This window comes from Ambystoma mexicanum, chromosome 13 (assembly GCF_040938575.1).
Source record: "Ambystoma mexicanum isolate Mex_15411 chromosome 13, UKY_AmexF1_1, whole genome shotgun sequence".
In the NCBI taxonomy this organism is placed as follows: domain Eukaryota; kingdom Metazoa; phylum Chordata; class Amphibia; order Caudata; family Ambystomatidae; genus Ambystoma; species Ambystoma mexicanum.
The window spans coordinates 202,575,589-202,593,874 of NC_090938.1; the positions used below are offsets into that span (position 1 = coordinate 202,575,589).

Sequence of the window (18,286 nt, forward strand, 5' to 3'; positions counted from 1 at the left end):
GAACGCCTCCCTGGAAGGATGGGCCGTGCACACTGGAAGTTTTCATGCAAGAGGCCTGTGGCTACCGGAGGAGAAGTCGTTGCATATCAATGTTCTGGAGCTACGGGCAGTGTTTTGGGCCCTCAAGTCTTTCCTTCCGTCCCTCAAGGGCACGATGATACGGGTCTTCACGGACAATACTACCACAATGTTCTACATCCGGAAGCAGGGGGGCACCAGATCCCCAGCGCTCTCCAGATAGGCACAGGACCTATGGCACTGGTCCGTTGCCCAGGGGATGTTCCTCATCCCGTTGCACCTGGCAGGAGTGAAGACCATTGCCGACTCCCTCAGCAGGGAGTTGCGCTCTTGCCATGAGTGGGAACTTCGAAAGGACCAAGTGGATCTTCTGTTCCGTTGATGGGGCAATCCCCAGATCGATTTGTTTGTGATGGCAATCAACACCAAGTGCCGGAGGTTCACCAGCAGGTTTCCCCAGCCGGGGAGCACGGGGGACGCATTCTCATTCCGCTGGGACAGCCTGTTTCTGTATGCGTTCCCTCCGTTGCCGTTGCTTCTTGGACTAGTCAATGAACTCAGGCAGTCCCGGTGCAGGATTATCCTCGTCGCACCGGCATGGCCGAGACAGATATGGTACCCGGACCTTCTGGACTTGTCAGCGTCTCCTCCAGTCAAGCTTCCAGCAGCCGCAAATCTTCTCACAGAGAAGGAGGAGCGATCCTGCACCACGACCCAGGGTCGCTGAACTTGCAGGCCTGGCTCCTGCAGCGCTAGAGTTTGGAGGATATGATATCCCGGCGGACTGCAATAAGGTGCTTGCCAAGGCCAGGGCTTCATCTACAATGCAATGCTACGGACATAAGTGGAAGAGATTCACCGTCTGGTGCTGTGCACAGAAAATCAACCCTCTACGGATTATGGCTCCGCAAGTGCTGCCGTATTTGCCATCGCTGGCCAAAGCGGGGCTGGCTCATGCCTCCATCAAGGTCCATCTGGCGGCTTTCTCGCGCTACACCAGAACTCCGGAAAAAGGTCGTTGTTATGGTCACACCGCCTGGTCAAGGAGTTCATCAAAGGACCGGTGAAGTCTCCGTTAAGGGCATGGGAGCTCAATGTGGTGGTGACTAGGCTCATGGGTCCTCCGTTCGAGCCTATGCATTCTGCGCCACTGAAATTTTTGTAGTGGAAGACAGCGTTTCTTGTGGCCATCACCTCAGCACGACGAGTGGGAGAGATCCAGGCCCTCTCTTGTAAACCACCTTATTTGACATTCCACGAGACGATGGTGGTGCTATGGACGCACCCCTCCTTCATGCTTAAGGTGTCATTGGACTTTCATCTAAACAAGCCCTTGGTGTTACCTGTGTTCTTCCCGACTTCGTTGCCGGATGAGAGGACTTTGCACTCGCTGGATGTGGCGAGAGCACTGAAGTTCTACGTGGACAGCACGAAGAGTTTTCGGAAGACGTCACAACTGTTTGTGAACTTTGGCCCTGTGAACCAAACGAAGGCCCTCTCCAAGGCTTCCATTTCCAGGTGGCTCTCCGGCTGCATCACCCATTGTCACCGATTGGCAAATCGACCGTTGCCTGGCCGTCCGAGAGCCCATTCGAGCAGAGCGATCGCTGCTACTACAGCGTTCCTGTCTGGTGTGCCCCTGCTGGACATCTGCAGGGCTGCTACATGGAGGTTAACGCACACCTTCACGAGATTCTACTGTGTTGGCCGGGATTCCAGGGAGGAGTCCAGAGTCAGCCAAGCAGTGCTGTGCAACCTGTTCACTTGAAGGTGAGCCTGGTGAGGAGGTAAGAGATTCTTAATGCTGAGATGTTGAGATGCTTAATGTTGAGCCTTGCCACCTCCCGTGGTTGTGCATGTGTGTGTACTGCTATGTATTCTTTATTCATGAGCATGTGAATCCATGCCAGACCGCATGCTGGAGAAGGAACAAGTTACTTACCTGTAACTGTTGTTCTCCAGCATGGGTCTGGCATGGATTCACATGGAAACCCTCCTGCCTACCCCTCTGCTGCTCTTCTCTTGGTCCTACTGCCGCTTTACGTGCTACCATATCTGAAGATGGCTGTTAGAGGAGGGGCTTAGGTGGAGGCAGTCATTGGCTGGGGGCAGTATGACCCATAGACCAGTGATTGGTTGTTAGGAGAAAGACAGTTCAGAAGTGAAAGTGAAGCTTAAACTGATTTTTTGTTTACCGAGGATTCCCAGCCTGACGACAGGGAATATTCATGAGCATGTGAATCCATGCTAGACCCATGCTGGAGAACAACAGTTACAGGTATGTAACTTGTTCCAAAATCCCATGTTCTACAAATGCTAACCAAAACAGTCTAATAAGCAGGTTGTCAATGATATTTGCTTGTAACCATGGTGTGATACAATGGCTAAATTAAGCAGTTATAGGTGCAATGGAGGGTTACCAACATATATCTGTGGGCATCCTGGGCAGGCTAAAAAAGGTAGGTGTAAATGCTCTAAATGTACCACGTGTTAACCTGCACATGCTTTCTTCTAATTGCAATGTTAGGCTACCTGCATATCTAGGGATAACCCCCATGGCTGTCCCCCCACAGGTATTGTAAGCGGAGCAATATGAAACTATCGGGTCCAGTTCAAGGCCCTGGAGCAGTGGCAAGCTATCCTGGCAGATCTTTAAGCACAGAAGGGGCAATCCTAATACATCCTCTAGCACATTTCCAATCCCCAGAAACCATCTAAGTGCAACACATTTCCTACCCCCCCAAACCCACCTTTGTGCAGCAGATATCTTCCCGTACTCATAATCCCCTTTCCTCCATACTGTGCCCAAAATCTTTATTTTGCCAGAAATCCGGCATTTTTATTAGCTGTTTTGGATGGTATAACTGCAAGCGCTAACCTGAAAACACATTCAGAAAGAGAGAATGGGCTCAAATGGGGTTGGGGACTTATACTTACCGGCCCCCGGCAATGGGCAATTATTGGTCCGCCGGGGTTGAAATGCCCCGGTAATTGCCCATTGCCGGTTGCCGGTAATTTCATGACTCCGGTGGCAGCCATGCCGGTAATTAAGGGTTAGAATGAGGCCCAATGTGTATTTGCTGAGTGTGAGAATCAAAGTGGGCATTTCCTAAATTATCCTGCCTCTTCTGCTGCTGGGTAGACATATGTACAGTGGCAGACATGGATCTAAGAGGATTTCCTGATTTTCAGCTCTATATATAGTCTCATACCATAATGACATCTGTACTTCAAGGGGAAGCTTGAGCACATCTGAACCCAGCAGCCAAGCAAACCTTCCTCTCTTTTCCTTTAAAGAAGCACATAGATCTACCAAAAGCACAGAAGAAGCACTCGCCCACCAGCCACCCTACTTCTTGAACATTTTCTAGGGCACGTCCCTGGCCTGCGATCCCCTACCCATCCAAGAAGCAGCATGAGATTTACTCCATGTTCTGCTCTGTCTAAGCACCATCCACTGTGCCACCTGTTGCATCTATGCCCTTCCCTCCTTTATTGAATTGCCTTTTCACCCTAGAACTTGACCTGCCTGCACCAGGTATGGATCCAGTATGCATACTGGACATGCCTCAGTGCTGGGCGTACAGTACACAACAATGGTAGCTGGCGCAATATAAGTGGGTATTTACATACTTTGTAAAGATAATACCACATTGTACTCTTAAGTCACATATTCTTTGCTGCAAGAGTGCATTTCATTTTGCAGAGAATCTAACTTATGTTAAATCCCAGCGAGGATTCCGTGATGAAAAGAAAATCAGACGCACACACAGACACCCACGCATAGAAACATACACACATATTCAAATAGATCCGCTTCCTTCATTTCCAAAAGTGAAAAGGTTTTTCAGCAAGGCTATTTTATGTGGTGGCCTGTAATGTTTGCTCACCTATTACAGTGACAGTGGCTGCCATCTTATATGCACAGTCCAGGAAAGGCAAGATTAGGTTTTCATGTCAGTCCTCAGTGGATCGGCCGGAGTAGGACTACTTTTGCAGGCATGAAATAGAAAATATAATTGAGAACCTTCGTACATGTAAGTTAACATGTCTGCATGCGATTGAATGCATCAGTATGGCAAAATTCCTAGGAGAAACTGGTTTACTAGTTGGTACATGCCCTGCGTTCTGTATGGGTATGGCAGCATGCCCCACAGGAAGTGGTCATGCTTTGGAAGAGCTGGTAGGTAGGGGGACCTATATTTCCTTTATCAATATGGCACATCATATATAAGAGGAACTAGTAGGTGGGTGTCATGGACTTCCTGTATCTGCATGGTAGTCTGCTTAAGAGAAACAGACTGTGGGGGCCCAAACCTCTATGTATTAGTGTGGTAGCCTGCTTAGAGAAACAGGTTGGTAAGTGCCCTGCATCTGATGTATTGTTACAGCAGCATGCCTGGAATGGATGGTTGGTCAGAATTGATATGATATGATATATGACATGACATTTATAGCGCGCCTATGCACAAGTGTTTCAAGGCACGACAAGGCAAGGGAGGGAAACAAAGGGAGGACAAGAAAATGATCTTACAAGGCCAAGTGACATTGAGATTGTGCAGGGGAGAGGAAAGGGAAAAACTGCCAGGGGAAGGGGAGGAGGAGCAAGTGCAAGATATAGGATCAACACATTGAAAAACACAAAAAGCGGCCAGGAGGTGGCAGTGCAGGGGTTAAGTGCAGACAAGTGTTAGATAAGTGCAGGTAGAGGGACTGCAGGGTTGCATATAGAGCCCCAAGTGCAGAGTTGCCAGCAGGCTGTGCAGGTGTGCAACTGGGAGGGCAGGGACCTGGGCCTGTGGTTCAGAGGGTAGCCAGATAATGAGTGCAGTATTAGACAGACGATCAGCAGGGAAGAAAGAAGGAAGAAGCAAAGAGGAAAGTCTTGAGCTGCTTTGGAACCGGAAATGGTTCTGCTAAAGTTTCAGAGAGGCAGGGAGGCTGTTCCAGGGGGAGGCACCAGCCGAAGAGAGAGATCTGCACCCAACTCATTGCTTGGAAAAACGACTGACCCTCAAGCAGTTGGAGGTGGAGGCATGAAGAACTTGAGTAGGAAGATACTTCCGAAGAGAAAGCTGGAGATATTTATAAGTATCCCATATGTGTAGGGCAGCATGGCTCAGAGGAAATGGTCAGTAGGTTGGAGCCCTAAATGTCCTGTAGCACTATAGTAGAACTGGTAGATGCCTGAAACGTCCTTTATCAGTGTGGTATGAGAAACAGGCATGGTATCAAGAGACGATAGAGACAAGTAAAGCACAGTTTGAAAACCTTTATTCTCAATGGGCAGGATGGTGTAACACCTAACTCGCCCTAACTCTAAGATGGGAATGTTCCATAATGGAAAGAAAACGAACTGAAGTCTAAGTCTGTCAGTCCAAAGCAAAACACTGTGTCAAAACCTATGCTTGTGCAAGGCACAAGGGACCCACATGCCTTTGGGATCTCTTCTAAGGACAATTCTGGCTCCTTGGAGAGACGGTTCCCTGGCCACTCTATTTCCTGCTGCTTCTCATTGCAGACCTTCAGAGTCTCAACGTCCCACTATCCTTCTGCTGGTCCTCTGCTGCGCTGGTTCAGCTGTGCATCCAACATACCCTCCTACTGGTTCAACTTGCTTCTCTTATACTCCCTGAGAGTGAAAACAGGCTACAGGTGAGACTGTCCAAGTTTAAGTGCCTAACTCTTCCTGACTTTATTAGTGGGACATGCCCATTGAGTATCAAATGCCTGACCTTGCCTGTACACATTAGTGGCACATGTCCATTGAGTGTACTGATGTGCCTCTGCAGTCACCTTCTTCTTCACAGTACTATAGTGGTTTTTCACATACGCAGTGTGTATTACTCTTGGCTCCCTTTTCCATGTCTCAGTTCTTGGTTCAATCGAATGGGGACAGGTTTGGGGGTTTAAGATAAGTGTGTAATACATCTAACCCCTCCTTTTGACCTTATTACTTACAAGGATAGTAAACAGGGGCATGTCTAATCCTTTTTGACTTATATGCTTGTTGGATATCATGGAAGAAAAGTGGTGGGCTACACAAGGATTTATAAAAGTGGAGGGAGGGGAGGATAAGTCAGTGCCGTAGTTAGGATAAGGATTTTTCCGACCTTTTTGTTTTTAGGTTTTCTTAGCTTCCTCCTGTTCTTAATGTTTAAGGAAAGGTCATGTTGTAGGATAAGACATGTGTGACAATATCATATAAAAGTAGTGGGAGGGAAGGATGGATCGGAATTAGGAAAGAAGTGATACCTTGTCTCGCCCTCGGGCGCTCTTCCTCCAATCTCCAAGTGTCCTCTACCCAGGTGATCCTCCGTCGCTTGGCCGCCCCCAGGGTTGGCACACAACTGCAGGGGTTCTTCAACATGTTTAGTCCTGGGAACGACTGCGGCTGGCAGAGAGGTAGACCTTGTTCCAGCATGAGGTCACCCCTAATGTTCCTGATGGTTAGGGGGCAGAGCTTGCCTTTTCCTTGCACTATTCGTTTTCCTCTCACTACTAAATGAAACTGGAAAGGACTGCTCTCTCAACATAGTCCATATGAATTCTTCAAGGGCTGAAGTCTAGAGATGAATCAAGAAGTGGTGGGAAAACCCATCTTTCAAAGGCAAACACCTTCAGCAGATTGGACTAAAGATATTCTGCTTTAGTTGTCCAATTCATATTCCTGGAACAAGCAGATTTAGCCTTCTGACGTCACACCCAAAGTGCTTTGTGCTGTCGGAAGTGTAGGGGACAGAAAGGAAAGATAGAGGCAGAGAAAACCAAGATGGTGGAACCGTCATCCAGCTGTAAAGAGATCTCTCCTTCTACACTAACCCTGTTCCCTTCCCTTATCAATGGAATCAAAGGCCTTTTGATATGCAGCACCATGGTTTGAGGCTACTCCTGTTGTAAATGGGTGTTCCCTTTGATTCCTGTTGTCAAGACAACTTCCTGTGGAGTGGCTGACTTGCTGAAGAGGGTGTTACCTGCCCTCACAAAGAAGCAAACAGAGGCAACCTACTAGGCTACAATCTTTCTGGTTGCAGCAGGATTAGCCTGTTTGCGGGAAATGCACATAATCCTTCCATAACTGAGCTGGACTCACAGGCGGAGACATGTTTACTATCAATTCGATGTGTCTGTAATAATTATTAGGAATACCATCCACCATACCCTAACTCAGGTATGGTTTATATTTAGAGATTATTCTGCCAGCATTTGACTCAACATTATGGGTTTTGGCACAGGGGTGCCTATTTTAAGTGCAGCCCCTGTGCTGCAGAGGCTTGCCTGTAACTGTATCTGCCAAATGGGCACCTGTGACCACTGAACCAGCTCTATGCCACTAGAGAGTAGGTGCTGTAGACCAAGCTCCTGTTGCACCAGGGCACAAGTGTACACTATGCTTTTGGCATGGAGACTATGAAAGGGGAATAGGATTGGCAGATTACCCTTTCAAAGAGGGAATTGCTAACATAATTTTATTAATTAATAAAAAAACAAATAGCCAGGGCTTCTACACCCTTGCCAAATGGCCATTCCTCACAGAAAGGATCCTGTGTTTGGCCCTAGAGTCTCTCAATCTGCAAAGTTGCAGGCCAGTTGGGGCGAATGGGTTCACACTCGATTAATCACCACTTAAACAATCTCCCACTGGTTCTCTTACACCCTATGTAAGGAAGGCATGGTATCAAAGTAAGCCAGACACAAGTGATCACAGTTCAAGGGTGTTTATTAAAATGTAAAATGGGTGAGATAAACAGCTAATCTTATCCTAAATCTAAAATGCGAGCAAGCTACGACCATCAAGTAATAATAATAGTTCTTGTGGAGTCTAATCAAATCAAAAGGGCATATACTAAAATAAATAACCATTGCCAAACCTTACTGCTATGCTACAAAATAGTGTGGGATAATGTTCAAAAGAAAAGAAAGAAGTGTTCACAAAATAATAAGTCAGGATGTTATGGCCGGGGTCTCCCTTCCCCACGTTTTTAGCACGGGACAAGGCAGGACTCTTGAGCACAGCACACTGCTGGGTTTCTCTGGTACAAGCTTACAGTTCCTTTTCTCTATACCAGGGCCTTCTGTGTCCAAGTCTCTTCTGATGCAAAGTCTCTTGCTTCAGAGAGCCTGATATGTCAAAACCAACAAAACAAATGTTCCTTCTACTAACCTTCACATCTTCACCCTAAGATCCCCAGCAGCTAGACTTTGATCCTTCTTTCAGCGTTAGCCTCTCAAAGCATTTGCCAATTTAAACAGAGGTTTCCGAAGGGTGATCACGTCTTGCTGTGTCACTCTGTTATTCTATGGCAAGTGCATGCTTCACAATATCATAGTTCGCACGGCGTTCCCCTCAGCCAGGCACAAATGCCAGTTTCACAATTTCCTCAGTCGTATTCACACTTTCCACAGTTAATAATTCCTAAATCCCATCAGAAAGCGGGGCTTCCCTTCCCCTAGGTTTCTCCTGGCATCCCTCCCTCGGGCTCCTCTGCCGGCCTCAGACCTTTCTAACAAAGATCACTATCTTCAAAACGGGTTTTGGGACTTCCAGTCCCAGAATGCACTGTCAGGATTTTGCTCCCACTCACTTCTCAGCTCCCTCAAACAGCATTTGGCATTGGGAGCTGCAGGAGCTAAAAGGGAATATTTTGGTAGGGTCATGGTCTCTTTCGCTGACCCTTAGAGACCTGGGTTTGCCCGATTGGCCCACGTAGGAGTCTTACTGTGGGAACTGCCAGGCAACCCCAGCTGCCCCTTCTCTTGCCTTCTGGAGATACAGCTCCCTCTCACAGGGCCAGTGTCAGGGCCGTGTTCTCCTACTCCTGGTCTCCTAGGATCTCTGTAACTCTTCTGGTCCTCCTCTGGCTTTGTGCATCTTCCAGCATCCCCAACTTGCTCAAAGTGTGCTTTCCTGCGCTGCCTTTTATACTTCCTGTGAGTGGTGATTAGGTACAGGTGTGCCTGTTTGTAAGGGAATGCCTGACTTCGCATGTCCTTCTTAGCAGGACAAAATGCTGGTTGTGTTTAGGAGTCAATGGTCCAGGGATTCCTATGGGTAATCCTCATTCCTCCTTGTTGCTTCCTCTTCTTCACTGTATTTGAAAGGCAGGGTGAATGCAGGGGGTTCTGGGAAATGTAGTGAGTTGCAGATTTTGGATGAAAGTCAGCTGAATAATTATTGAAAGGTGTGTCAGCAAGAAAACAGGGATTATGGGGTGTGAAGTGTTCCACTGAAGAGGCAAGAAAGTTATTGTCAGAAAGGGAGGAACAGATGTGTCGTGGATAAAGGTTTTTTCTCCTGCTTCTTCGTAAAGGGAAGTACTGGGGTAGGATGGGACTGTGGTGGCAATATCCCGTAAAGATGGAGGGGTTGTCGGGTAGGGGTGTATCGCAGAAAAGGGGATACCGCATCTTGCCCGAGGGCCACAAGGGCCACAAGTGCCCCTACCCAGGTGAACCTCCCTCGCTGTCCGCCCCCAGAGTCGGGATCCAAGCGTGATGGCCCTCCCCTGGCCACCTGAACAAAGGATTGCCAAAGTCTACCATTGGGAACACCCTCAGGTTTCTCACACCTATAACATCCCCTGATTACAGTGCTTGCCCACTTTTTTCTCCCGTTATGCTCACTCCATTGAGTAAAACAGCTCACCCTGCTTAATATATCCACTTGCACTCCTGTGCTGTTATAGGCAGCAATTTATACAATTTGAAAAATGTACATAAATAATGGAATGTGGTTCCTAATTTTTAATGTGCCATGTCTAATCGGTATACAGTTGTTTCATCGCCAGTATATTTCCCAATTAGTTTTTTGCCAACCATTTTTCAATGGAAAACCCATCGAAAAATATGAGGGATCAGGTAATATAAGTGGTGGAGGAAAAGGAAGCATACAATAGGGGAGAGAGGCTTGGGGGGGACCCCCCAGACATAAAAAAAATGTGATTCGTTTTTCGGTAAAAACGTTTCGGCGGAAAACTCATCGGGAAAAAAACTGGGGTTGAAACAACATAGAACCATCTAATCAGCCGTATCAGGTCTATAAACCCCTCTGGTGTGTTAGTTTGGCTCCCACTTCCACATTGTTTACACTTCTACTCTAGTCCTTACATCAGCACCCCCATTTCCTGCATCCATCATTCATGGCCCACCACTTGCCCATTTGCTTTATTTGGGTCCCCGTGGTTAGTTTAAAGCTTCCAAGTACTTTAATTAAGGTATCCTGACATTGTACTGCAGAAATCTCACTGCTGATCTTTTTCACTGAGCTTTGTTTGCTGGATTATTGCTCCAAAATGAAGGAGGGTGGGGTTTGGATGAGGCATATGGGATAGGAAGAGGGTGGGGACAGTGGCAGGAGGGGGTGGTGGGGACCCCCACATTCTGCAGATAAACAAGGTATTGTGTCACCAACTAATAGGTAACGGAAGTGGCATTATTCGACGCATGACCCCTCAAAGATCTCAATGCCTGTCATATTTCTGCATCTGAAGTGTCACGTGTGCTCCTCTCCTATCCCTGCACTGCTCTCTGAGGTCTACCAGCGGCAACGTGGCTAATCTAGGTCTTCCAAGGAGTCCCTGTACCACATTCAAAATCATTGCGGAAGTGATGTCACATGACTCTCCTCCCTTTAATCGCACCACAGGAAGGATGCTCCCTCGCATCCTTTTCACATGGCTAGCACACAGCTTTCACTAACTTTCAGAGCGCAGTGCTGTGATTTCAACACAATACCTAGGTGCTGCAGAAGTAACATCAAATAGCCCTGGAGCCCCCCATGACATCACAGGAAGTGACAACACACGAGCTTTGACCCAACTAATTTTGCGGCACTCCTGAGGCATCCTCAGGTTAATAACATTGACAAAAAGTGGAAACAATACATTCGTAAATGGAGCAAAACTATCGACCAGTAGTTTAATTGGGCAAATCACAGGACTTGGCAATTAGTCCACGGGCAGTGCAAGCAGCAACATTTGGGTAGGGATTAATGCCAATTTCCGTAGGCCCCCAATAATGCTTTTTATTTATAACATTTTTGTAACGCCCAAAGCCAGAGGTATCACAGCGTTTGTACCAGCAAGTGATGTTAAGACAAAACGGAGCAACAAGTAAGAGCACATTAGTGGAAAGTTATGAGCCAAAAGTTGCGGTTTAAGCGGAACCGCAATAATGCGGCCCGACTGGTGCGGTTAGTCACATTTGTCGAATAGCCACGTTTTTCGCAGTCTACCAGGTGGAACACAAAAGTTATGATTAAAGCTTCTGGTGAACCTTTCTGATATTCTCTTTACAGACACCAAAAACTGATGGCGCCCACTCACTGCCCCAGGTGACTGGGCACGAAGCCTCTGACTGGGACTTTGCGTTACTAGGAAGCCGGGTTTCCAGTACGAAGGAAGAGGGAGGCAACACTTCTTCCACCACGCCTGCCACGGACCATCTCATCACAAAGGTAAGTGCAAGCCTGGGATGCTCACAACACTGACTGTGTGTTGGTAGGCACGATAGGGAAATGTTATTTATGTTTGGGCCAGTGGAAGTGCACCCATTAGAGCAAGGCTAACTTTCTGCATGGACCACTTTCATTAGTTTGGGCTATTAGGTGGTGCTTAAGCGCCACCTATAAGCCGAAACTATTGAATTGGAGTGCAGTTGAAGAGGATATATGAGATGGGGCACAGAGCTTGGAGGTGTTTGGCAATTTACCCAGCCATTGACAGCCTATGGCCATGCTGATCCCTATGGCCATTCCCACCCGCTACCTGCCCCTGCCCACCCTAAACACTTCCTCCTGGGATCGCTTTGAGCTCCCTCTACCTAGCAGTAACATCATACTTTAGCCTACAAATGTTTATTTCTAAACCGTCTGCTGAGAGGTAATAGCTTAATTACAGCTGTAAGTGGATACAGGTGTAATAAAAATGTCTTAACCAGGTGTGCATTCAACTACTTGATTTATATCTTTCCATGCACTGGAATCCTGTTCAAAACAAGCAACGACAAAGCGAACAGTTTCAGCTTGAAGTATTAGATAAGCATTTCCCAGGGACAGACTTCATAGGCCCAAATAATCACTCCCTTTTCGAGGTGTTGCGATCTTATGGCCAGGTAGTATGTTTATATTAGTGCCAAGCAAATTCCTATCCTATACATACACTAAAGGCCGAACTATTAGCTTGGCCAATGCCTGTATTTTAAGTAGTAAAAGGTTTCTAAAGCCCTCTTCACCACACCCCATCCACACAGTCTCATGAAAAGGGTCTCTGCCTTTGTGCGCGATCAAGCACCACCTGCAAAAGAGGCTTAAAACGTCCTCCACTCCCAGAGAAAATAAACTTGGCCTGCATTATTGCATGGACATACCAGGGCAAGAGTATCACCACAACAGCTTTTTCAGAACTGAATTCAGTAATGTCTTCCATGCCATCCGATGGGTGCCACAAAAGGAATGATATGATATGATAGGTTATTTTATAACGTGCTTAATACCCAGAGGTCTCTAAGCTCGGACCGGGGATCGAACCTGTGTTGCTTTGTGGTGTTGTGCTTCCAAGGCGAACACGTTGCCCCTGAGCTATCCTCCTGAGACGATAGTGGATGGCTTGAGCTTCCATGGTCCTCCTAAATGTGGAGACCCGCAATAGTATGGGCAGCCCAATGAGAAGGTGGCTGCAACAGATTCAAAGCACAACGTTGGGCACGATATTGTTGCACGGACCCCCAAAACAAGATTCTGTGTGCGCCACACCCTCCAGTGTTCACAACACAGGGATCTACCGCATAATACTGAGTAGGCTCCCCGGAGGCAGAGTGTGAGCGCAGGACAGTGGCATGCTCAGTGTCACTCAATGGGCACCCCCAAATTGGCATGTGTGTTTGTCTGTGTGTGATCAAGGTAGCTTCCGCAGCCCCTACAGAGGGAACCAGACCCTTATCTATGTACTAGCGGCCCCTGACGCAGTGTGTAAATTGTACAGCTTTCACATCACACAAAGAGAGTGGTGTGATGTTATCCCTGCATGAGGGATCCCTGAAGCGTCGTGTGAGCACTACAGCGCCACAGCACGTAGGTTAAAGGACAATTACATATACATGTATGTTTGTGCGACGTTAATTTACTTTGGTGAAGGTTACAGGAAGAGGGAAGTGGGAGTAAACGAGGGGTTGCAGGTACCCCCATTTAAACAAAGCAAACACGAATATAAAGTTTAAAATCGTTATACCCAGAATTGGCTGCCATTTTGGTCCCCCTACTCTGCATTACAGTTACTCGCTGCTGTGGAAGCCTGCTCCAGGCTGCACTTTTGGAGCTCGCAGAGAAGTGCAGATCTGTGTAACAAATAGAGAGCTGAGTGAAAGTCTTAAAATGGCGCCCAACTAATCACGTCTCTATTTTCTCCTTCATCTTCCAGGCTTTGATTCATGGGGGACTGGATTCCCTCGCCCTTGATCCCTCTTTCATCACTCTGGCAAAGCAGGAAATGGCGCAGGCAGTCAACATGGAGGTCAGTGATGTTGAGGAGGCGGCCGCTCAGCTAGTCGAACAAAGGGCAGCCCCAAAAAGGTTTGAATCTACATCCTCTGAAGCATTGATTCGTGGAAATGATAGGTCCCAGGTGTCGAGCAGTGCCGGTCGGGCCACATCCATCACTGGACTATGAAACAGCACCAGTCTACACAGGAAACCGCACCAGATGGTGCAATTTACTTAACGCCATCACTGACTTGGTTCGCTCAGATGTTTCAGTGGTTGTTGAAGAGTGACCACAGAATCGGGGCTCTTAACTTACTGGGCCGGGTTCTGATTCACTGAGTCTTGTCCAGTTGATGGAAGGTACCGGAGAGAGTGTCTGGGAGAATCTCTCTCGCTCTGGAGGTGAATTCACACATGAATGGTCCAAAGACATATCATAGGGTCATTGGGGTTGTGTAGTGTCAACGTATGGGATTTCCACCCCGCCGCTTCCCCTTCCTTCCAACGTTCTGTTATTTGTGAGTCAGACGGGTCATTAAACATTTCAAAACCTGCAACTCCACAGTGTTTGGTTGGTCTTTGTTTTCTTCTCCGATTTCTCTTCTCTAATGTCCAACAGGAGACACGATTTGGGTTGTGTCTTTTTCGTTGTCGAGTTGGCTCAGAATTGTATAGTCTCCATGTAAAGGAGTACAGACTGTGCTGCAACAAAGGGTTCCAAGCAGTGTCCCCAGGAGGGGATCGGATTAGAAAAAGGACACTCATGCCGAAGTGGATTGCATTTTGAGACGAGGGTGCCTGTCGAGGCTGCTGTTTGTTCCGGAAAGATCTTAGGAAGACATTTTGTATTTGCCGAAGCACACACACTGACGTAACTGTGCATGTGGGGGAAATCCTGGATGCTATCGCTATGTAACAGGAGTCTTCTCCTATTGGATCGAAAGTCATTCAGATTTTCACATCTATTTGTGTTGTAGGAATCATTGTTGCTTTCAAAATGAGTTTTTGTAAAATGTTACACCGTAGAACTACTGTCGTTAGCCTTATATGCCACAGATTAGGGACATATTTTTGTGAGTGAGGGGGTCCCAGAAAGCCAGTGAGAGACTGAGGTTGTGTCAGATGGCTTCACACTCCAGAAAAAAAGTACTAAACTCAGTACATTTTGTGGAGTGAATTAGCCTTGGAATTGTCTAATTATATTTAATAGCAAGAAGGAGCACTGCAATATCACCACGGACTACGACACTCTGGAGCAGATCACATAATTTGCACCAGTGGATTACAATTTTGCACCTGTGAATTTGAGATTTGCACAAACCAAGGGGAGGAAAATGCCATTTTTGAATTGGTCAGCCAATGCAAAGGCGTTTAGACCTAATATGTCAGTGCAAAAGCCTGGCACCCGCACATATTTACCAGACAACTGTACAATTTGCCAGACACCCGGAAGTGTGATTTTAAGATTTCATACTGGACAGTAATTCGTAAGCATCTTGTTTCCACAGTCAAATTGACTTATTTTGTTTTAACTAAAGCTTGTTAAAAATATTGGATTAAATGTAAATTTGGATCTGCATGAAAAATAAATGAACTTTTTGGCAACACTTTCTGGACTATTAAGGGCCTGTTCTTCTGAATCCCCCAGACCTGCAGTCATCACGCGAGATTATTAATTGACTGAATGCCTTAAGCGCATAATTGGATTAATACATTATTTGAAACACATTTGTAATTGTTATTTTCCGTTAAATTGTTAAATGTTAATATCTGAATGTGTTGAATGGAATCTTAAAGGAAACAGAAAAGGGAATTGTATTTAATGGATGAGGGAAACAATTCAATATGTTGGACAACTGGATTAACCCTTATATTGACAAACTGTCTTGTGGATATATACATTGTAAAAAGTACATGTGAGTCCTTATTTAAAGGGTTTGGTGGGTGAAAGTTCTGTGTCCCCACTCCTCAAGTCCCAGGGTACCTAGACCACTGGTTTTCACCCTCTACGTCCCCAGTTGTCCCTCGGCATAACACTGAAATGTGTTTTATACATTAACTGAACACTATGAAAACACTTCTGTGTTTTCATTTTCACAATAATGTTAGATGTTAATAGCGATAACGTGTTACATTACTAATGCTCTTTGCTTAATTCAAGATTTAAATCAGTGAAACAATTTAGTCATATTGAGTCAAGTAAATACTTGAATTTACAAGTATAATTTGCAGAATAGTTCACTAAGCAGATTACTTATGGGACTGCTACATGTATTAATGTAATAGGCCATTACCCTGCATTAGAAAATACATTTAGACATGAGTATTTTACTGAATATATAGTTTATCAGTGATAATTAATTGCAGCCTGATCACATAATAAGTTGGTTTATTTGTACATTCCTTTGAAGGGAATTGAAACTATGTAATTCGTTTATTTCCTTCTTTGAAGGAATGCTTTGCATTCATAGAGTTAATATAATACATGAATGGTTTGTAATATTATATGGATCTAAAGACATACCATTAAATAGTAAACTACTTTTAAGATTCATAACTTTAATGTACCTTACATACATGATTGGCTTTTTAAGAAAGAATTAAGACAGAAACTAATTTACAAGGAGCAGATAAAGCCGAAACAAAGATATCGAAAAAGATTCTGTGTAAAATACGATTACTTTTTACATAACGTGCTTACAATGTATTATTACGAGCATTATGACAGGATTATAACACCAAAGATTATGTTTTAATTAATATAAGACAAGGAATTAAGTGCTTTCTTTTGGAGAAAATGTTGTAGTTGGATACAATCATTCACTGGTTTGCTAAAATGAATGCATGGATTATTGAAGAAACAATTAAAATTGCTATCGATAGATCAGTGAATTCCTTGAATGAATGAATGAATGAATGAATAAATTATATGTGCATGAGCACGCGTGCTAGCTTGACCTCACCTATCTGTAGTCAGAAAACCCACTCCTCTATAATTATCTTACATAGATGGACCTGGGCTGAACTGCACTGTTCATCTTCTCATGACATTGTGATTTTATGTAGGTTGCGATTACCTCACTCACTGGAGTTAAGTGACCTTCCATTTTGGTAGACCTCTTTGGCCCTGCAATAGTGCAGGCACTTTCATCAAACTATAGTATCATTCGGATGGACCGTCCCTCCTCCACCTCTGGTGGTGGGGTAGATCTTGTTTATATGTCTGCTTTGGCTGATTGTCTTATTCCCTATGAACATGGGGTTAAAATGGAAGGTTTATTAGGTGCTCGCCTTGGAAGCGAGACGACGCGGCGCAACACAGGCTCGATCCCCAGGTCAGCGCTTAGAAGCCTCTGGATATTAACCGTGTTACAAATAACCAATTACAGTTACAATCAATTACACCTTCATACTCCTGTTATGTTTTAATGGTCTATCACCTCCCCCTCTCCCCTTTACTATGACTTGTCTTTTTTCAATGCATTTTTAAACCTGGTTGCTGAGCTTCGGCTTAAATTTAACAAAATGGTGATAGTTGGGGATTTTAATCTGAAAGTCAATTCTTGATTAGATCAGTCCACTGTGCGGCTTTTGTCTGGCATGGGGGATCTTGTATTATTACAGCTTGTGTCCGGCCCTACCCATTGTTTGGGTAACACACTTGATCTTATTTTTTCATCACCTAATGTGGCTGTGTTTTTTCCAGCCTTGCAATTGGTCTGGTTGGATCATTTTGCAATACATTTCTCTATAATGGCTGAGGCCATTCCAGAGGTTGGACCCAAACCTAAAGTTTGGAAGCGTAGCTGGAGGTCTGTAGACGCAGCTAAAGTGGCTCAGTCCATGGTGTCAAGGTGTCAGGCCCTTCCAGAGGTGGACCTGATATCTCTGACTCAAATATTTACTGAGTCGGACGATTGCCTTGCCCCTGCCAGTTTGTGTAGACAGCGAGTTTGCCAATCTGAGCCGTGGTTCGATGATGCTGTAAAGCTCTTGCAGCTTAAACAGTGGCAGATTGAACGAAAGTGGAGAGGCTCCTACCAACAGTCAGATTGTGTGCTTTTTGCATCAGGCTACTACCCTGTTTCATAAAGCTATTGTGGCGGCTAAGGCGGGTTCTACTCAGGTAGGTGGAGTCAGCTCTCAATCATACTATAGAATTATTTGAATTCAAATGCTCCCTATCCTCCCCTGCAGGATCTTTGTGATTCTTTGTTGAGTTTTTTCTCGGACAAAATTGTGGGTATTCGCAATACGACTGCATCATCGGGTTTAGGCCCGGGTGGATTTCCCCTAGTTATGCCTAATTGTGCCCCTCTGAGTATGTGGTCTTCTTTCCCCTCCTTTTCATCAGAGGATATATTAAGGGCAATCCTCATACTTAGATCTGCCTCTGCTTTGGACCCTGTTCTATTGGCTATGTGTAAGGACATCATGCTGATTATTGCCCCACGGGTGGCCCAGGCTATCAATCATTCCTGTCAGCAAGGGCTTATTCCTTCACATCTGAAACATGAACTGGTGATCCCTCTTCTAAAAAAATCCTTCTTTGGATTCTTCTTGCCCCACTAATTTCCTTCCAATTTCTTTATTACCTTTTTTCATGAAGTTATTGGAGTCTCTTATCTCTTCTCTTCTTAGCTCTTTTCTTGAATCCTCTAGCTTTTTAGATCCTTTCCAGTCTGGTTTTCACCACGGCTGGGGTACAGAGAGCATGCTGGTCTCGGTTGTGGATGACCTTGCACGTCTCTCTGGCCAGGGTGGAGTGGGAGCAATATCCGCTTTTGACAC

At 45.7% G+C, this 18,286-nt stretch overlaps 1 protein-coding gene across 1 annotated transcript in view; it reads left to right on the forward strand.

Annotated features, from left to right (window-relative positions):
• Positions 1–15,102, forward strand: part of CACNA1S (calcium voltage-gated channel subunit alpha1 S) — a 596,588-nt gene extending 581,486 nt beyond the window's left edge. The window contains exons 43-44 of the mRNA XM_069633644.1: positions 11,315–11,473; positions 13,434–15,102. Coding sequence (XP_069489745.1) covers positions 11,315–11,473; positions 13,434–13,682 — 408 coding nt within the window. The 3' untranslated portion in view covers positions 13,683–15,102. The remainder of the gene's footprint in view (positions 1–11,314; positions 11,474–13,433) is intronic.
• The last annotated feature ends 3,184 nt before the right edge of the window (positions 15,103–18,286 follow it).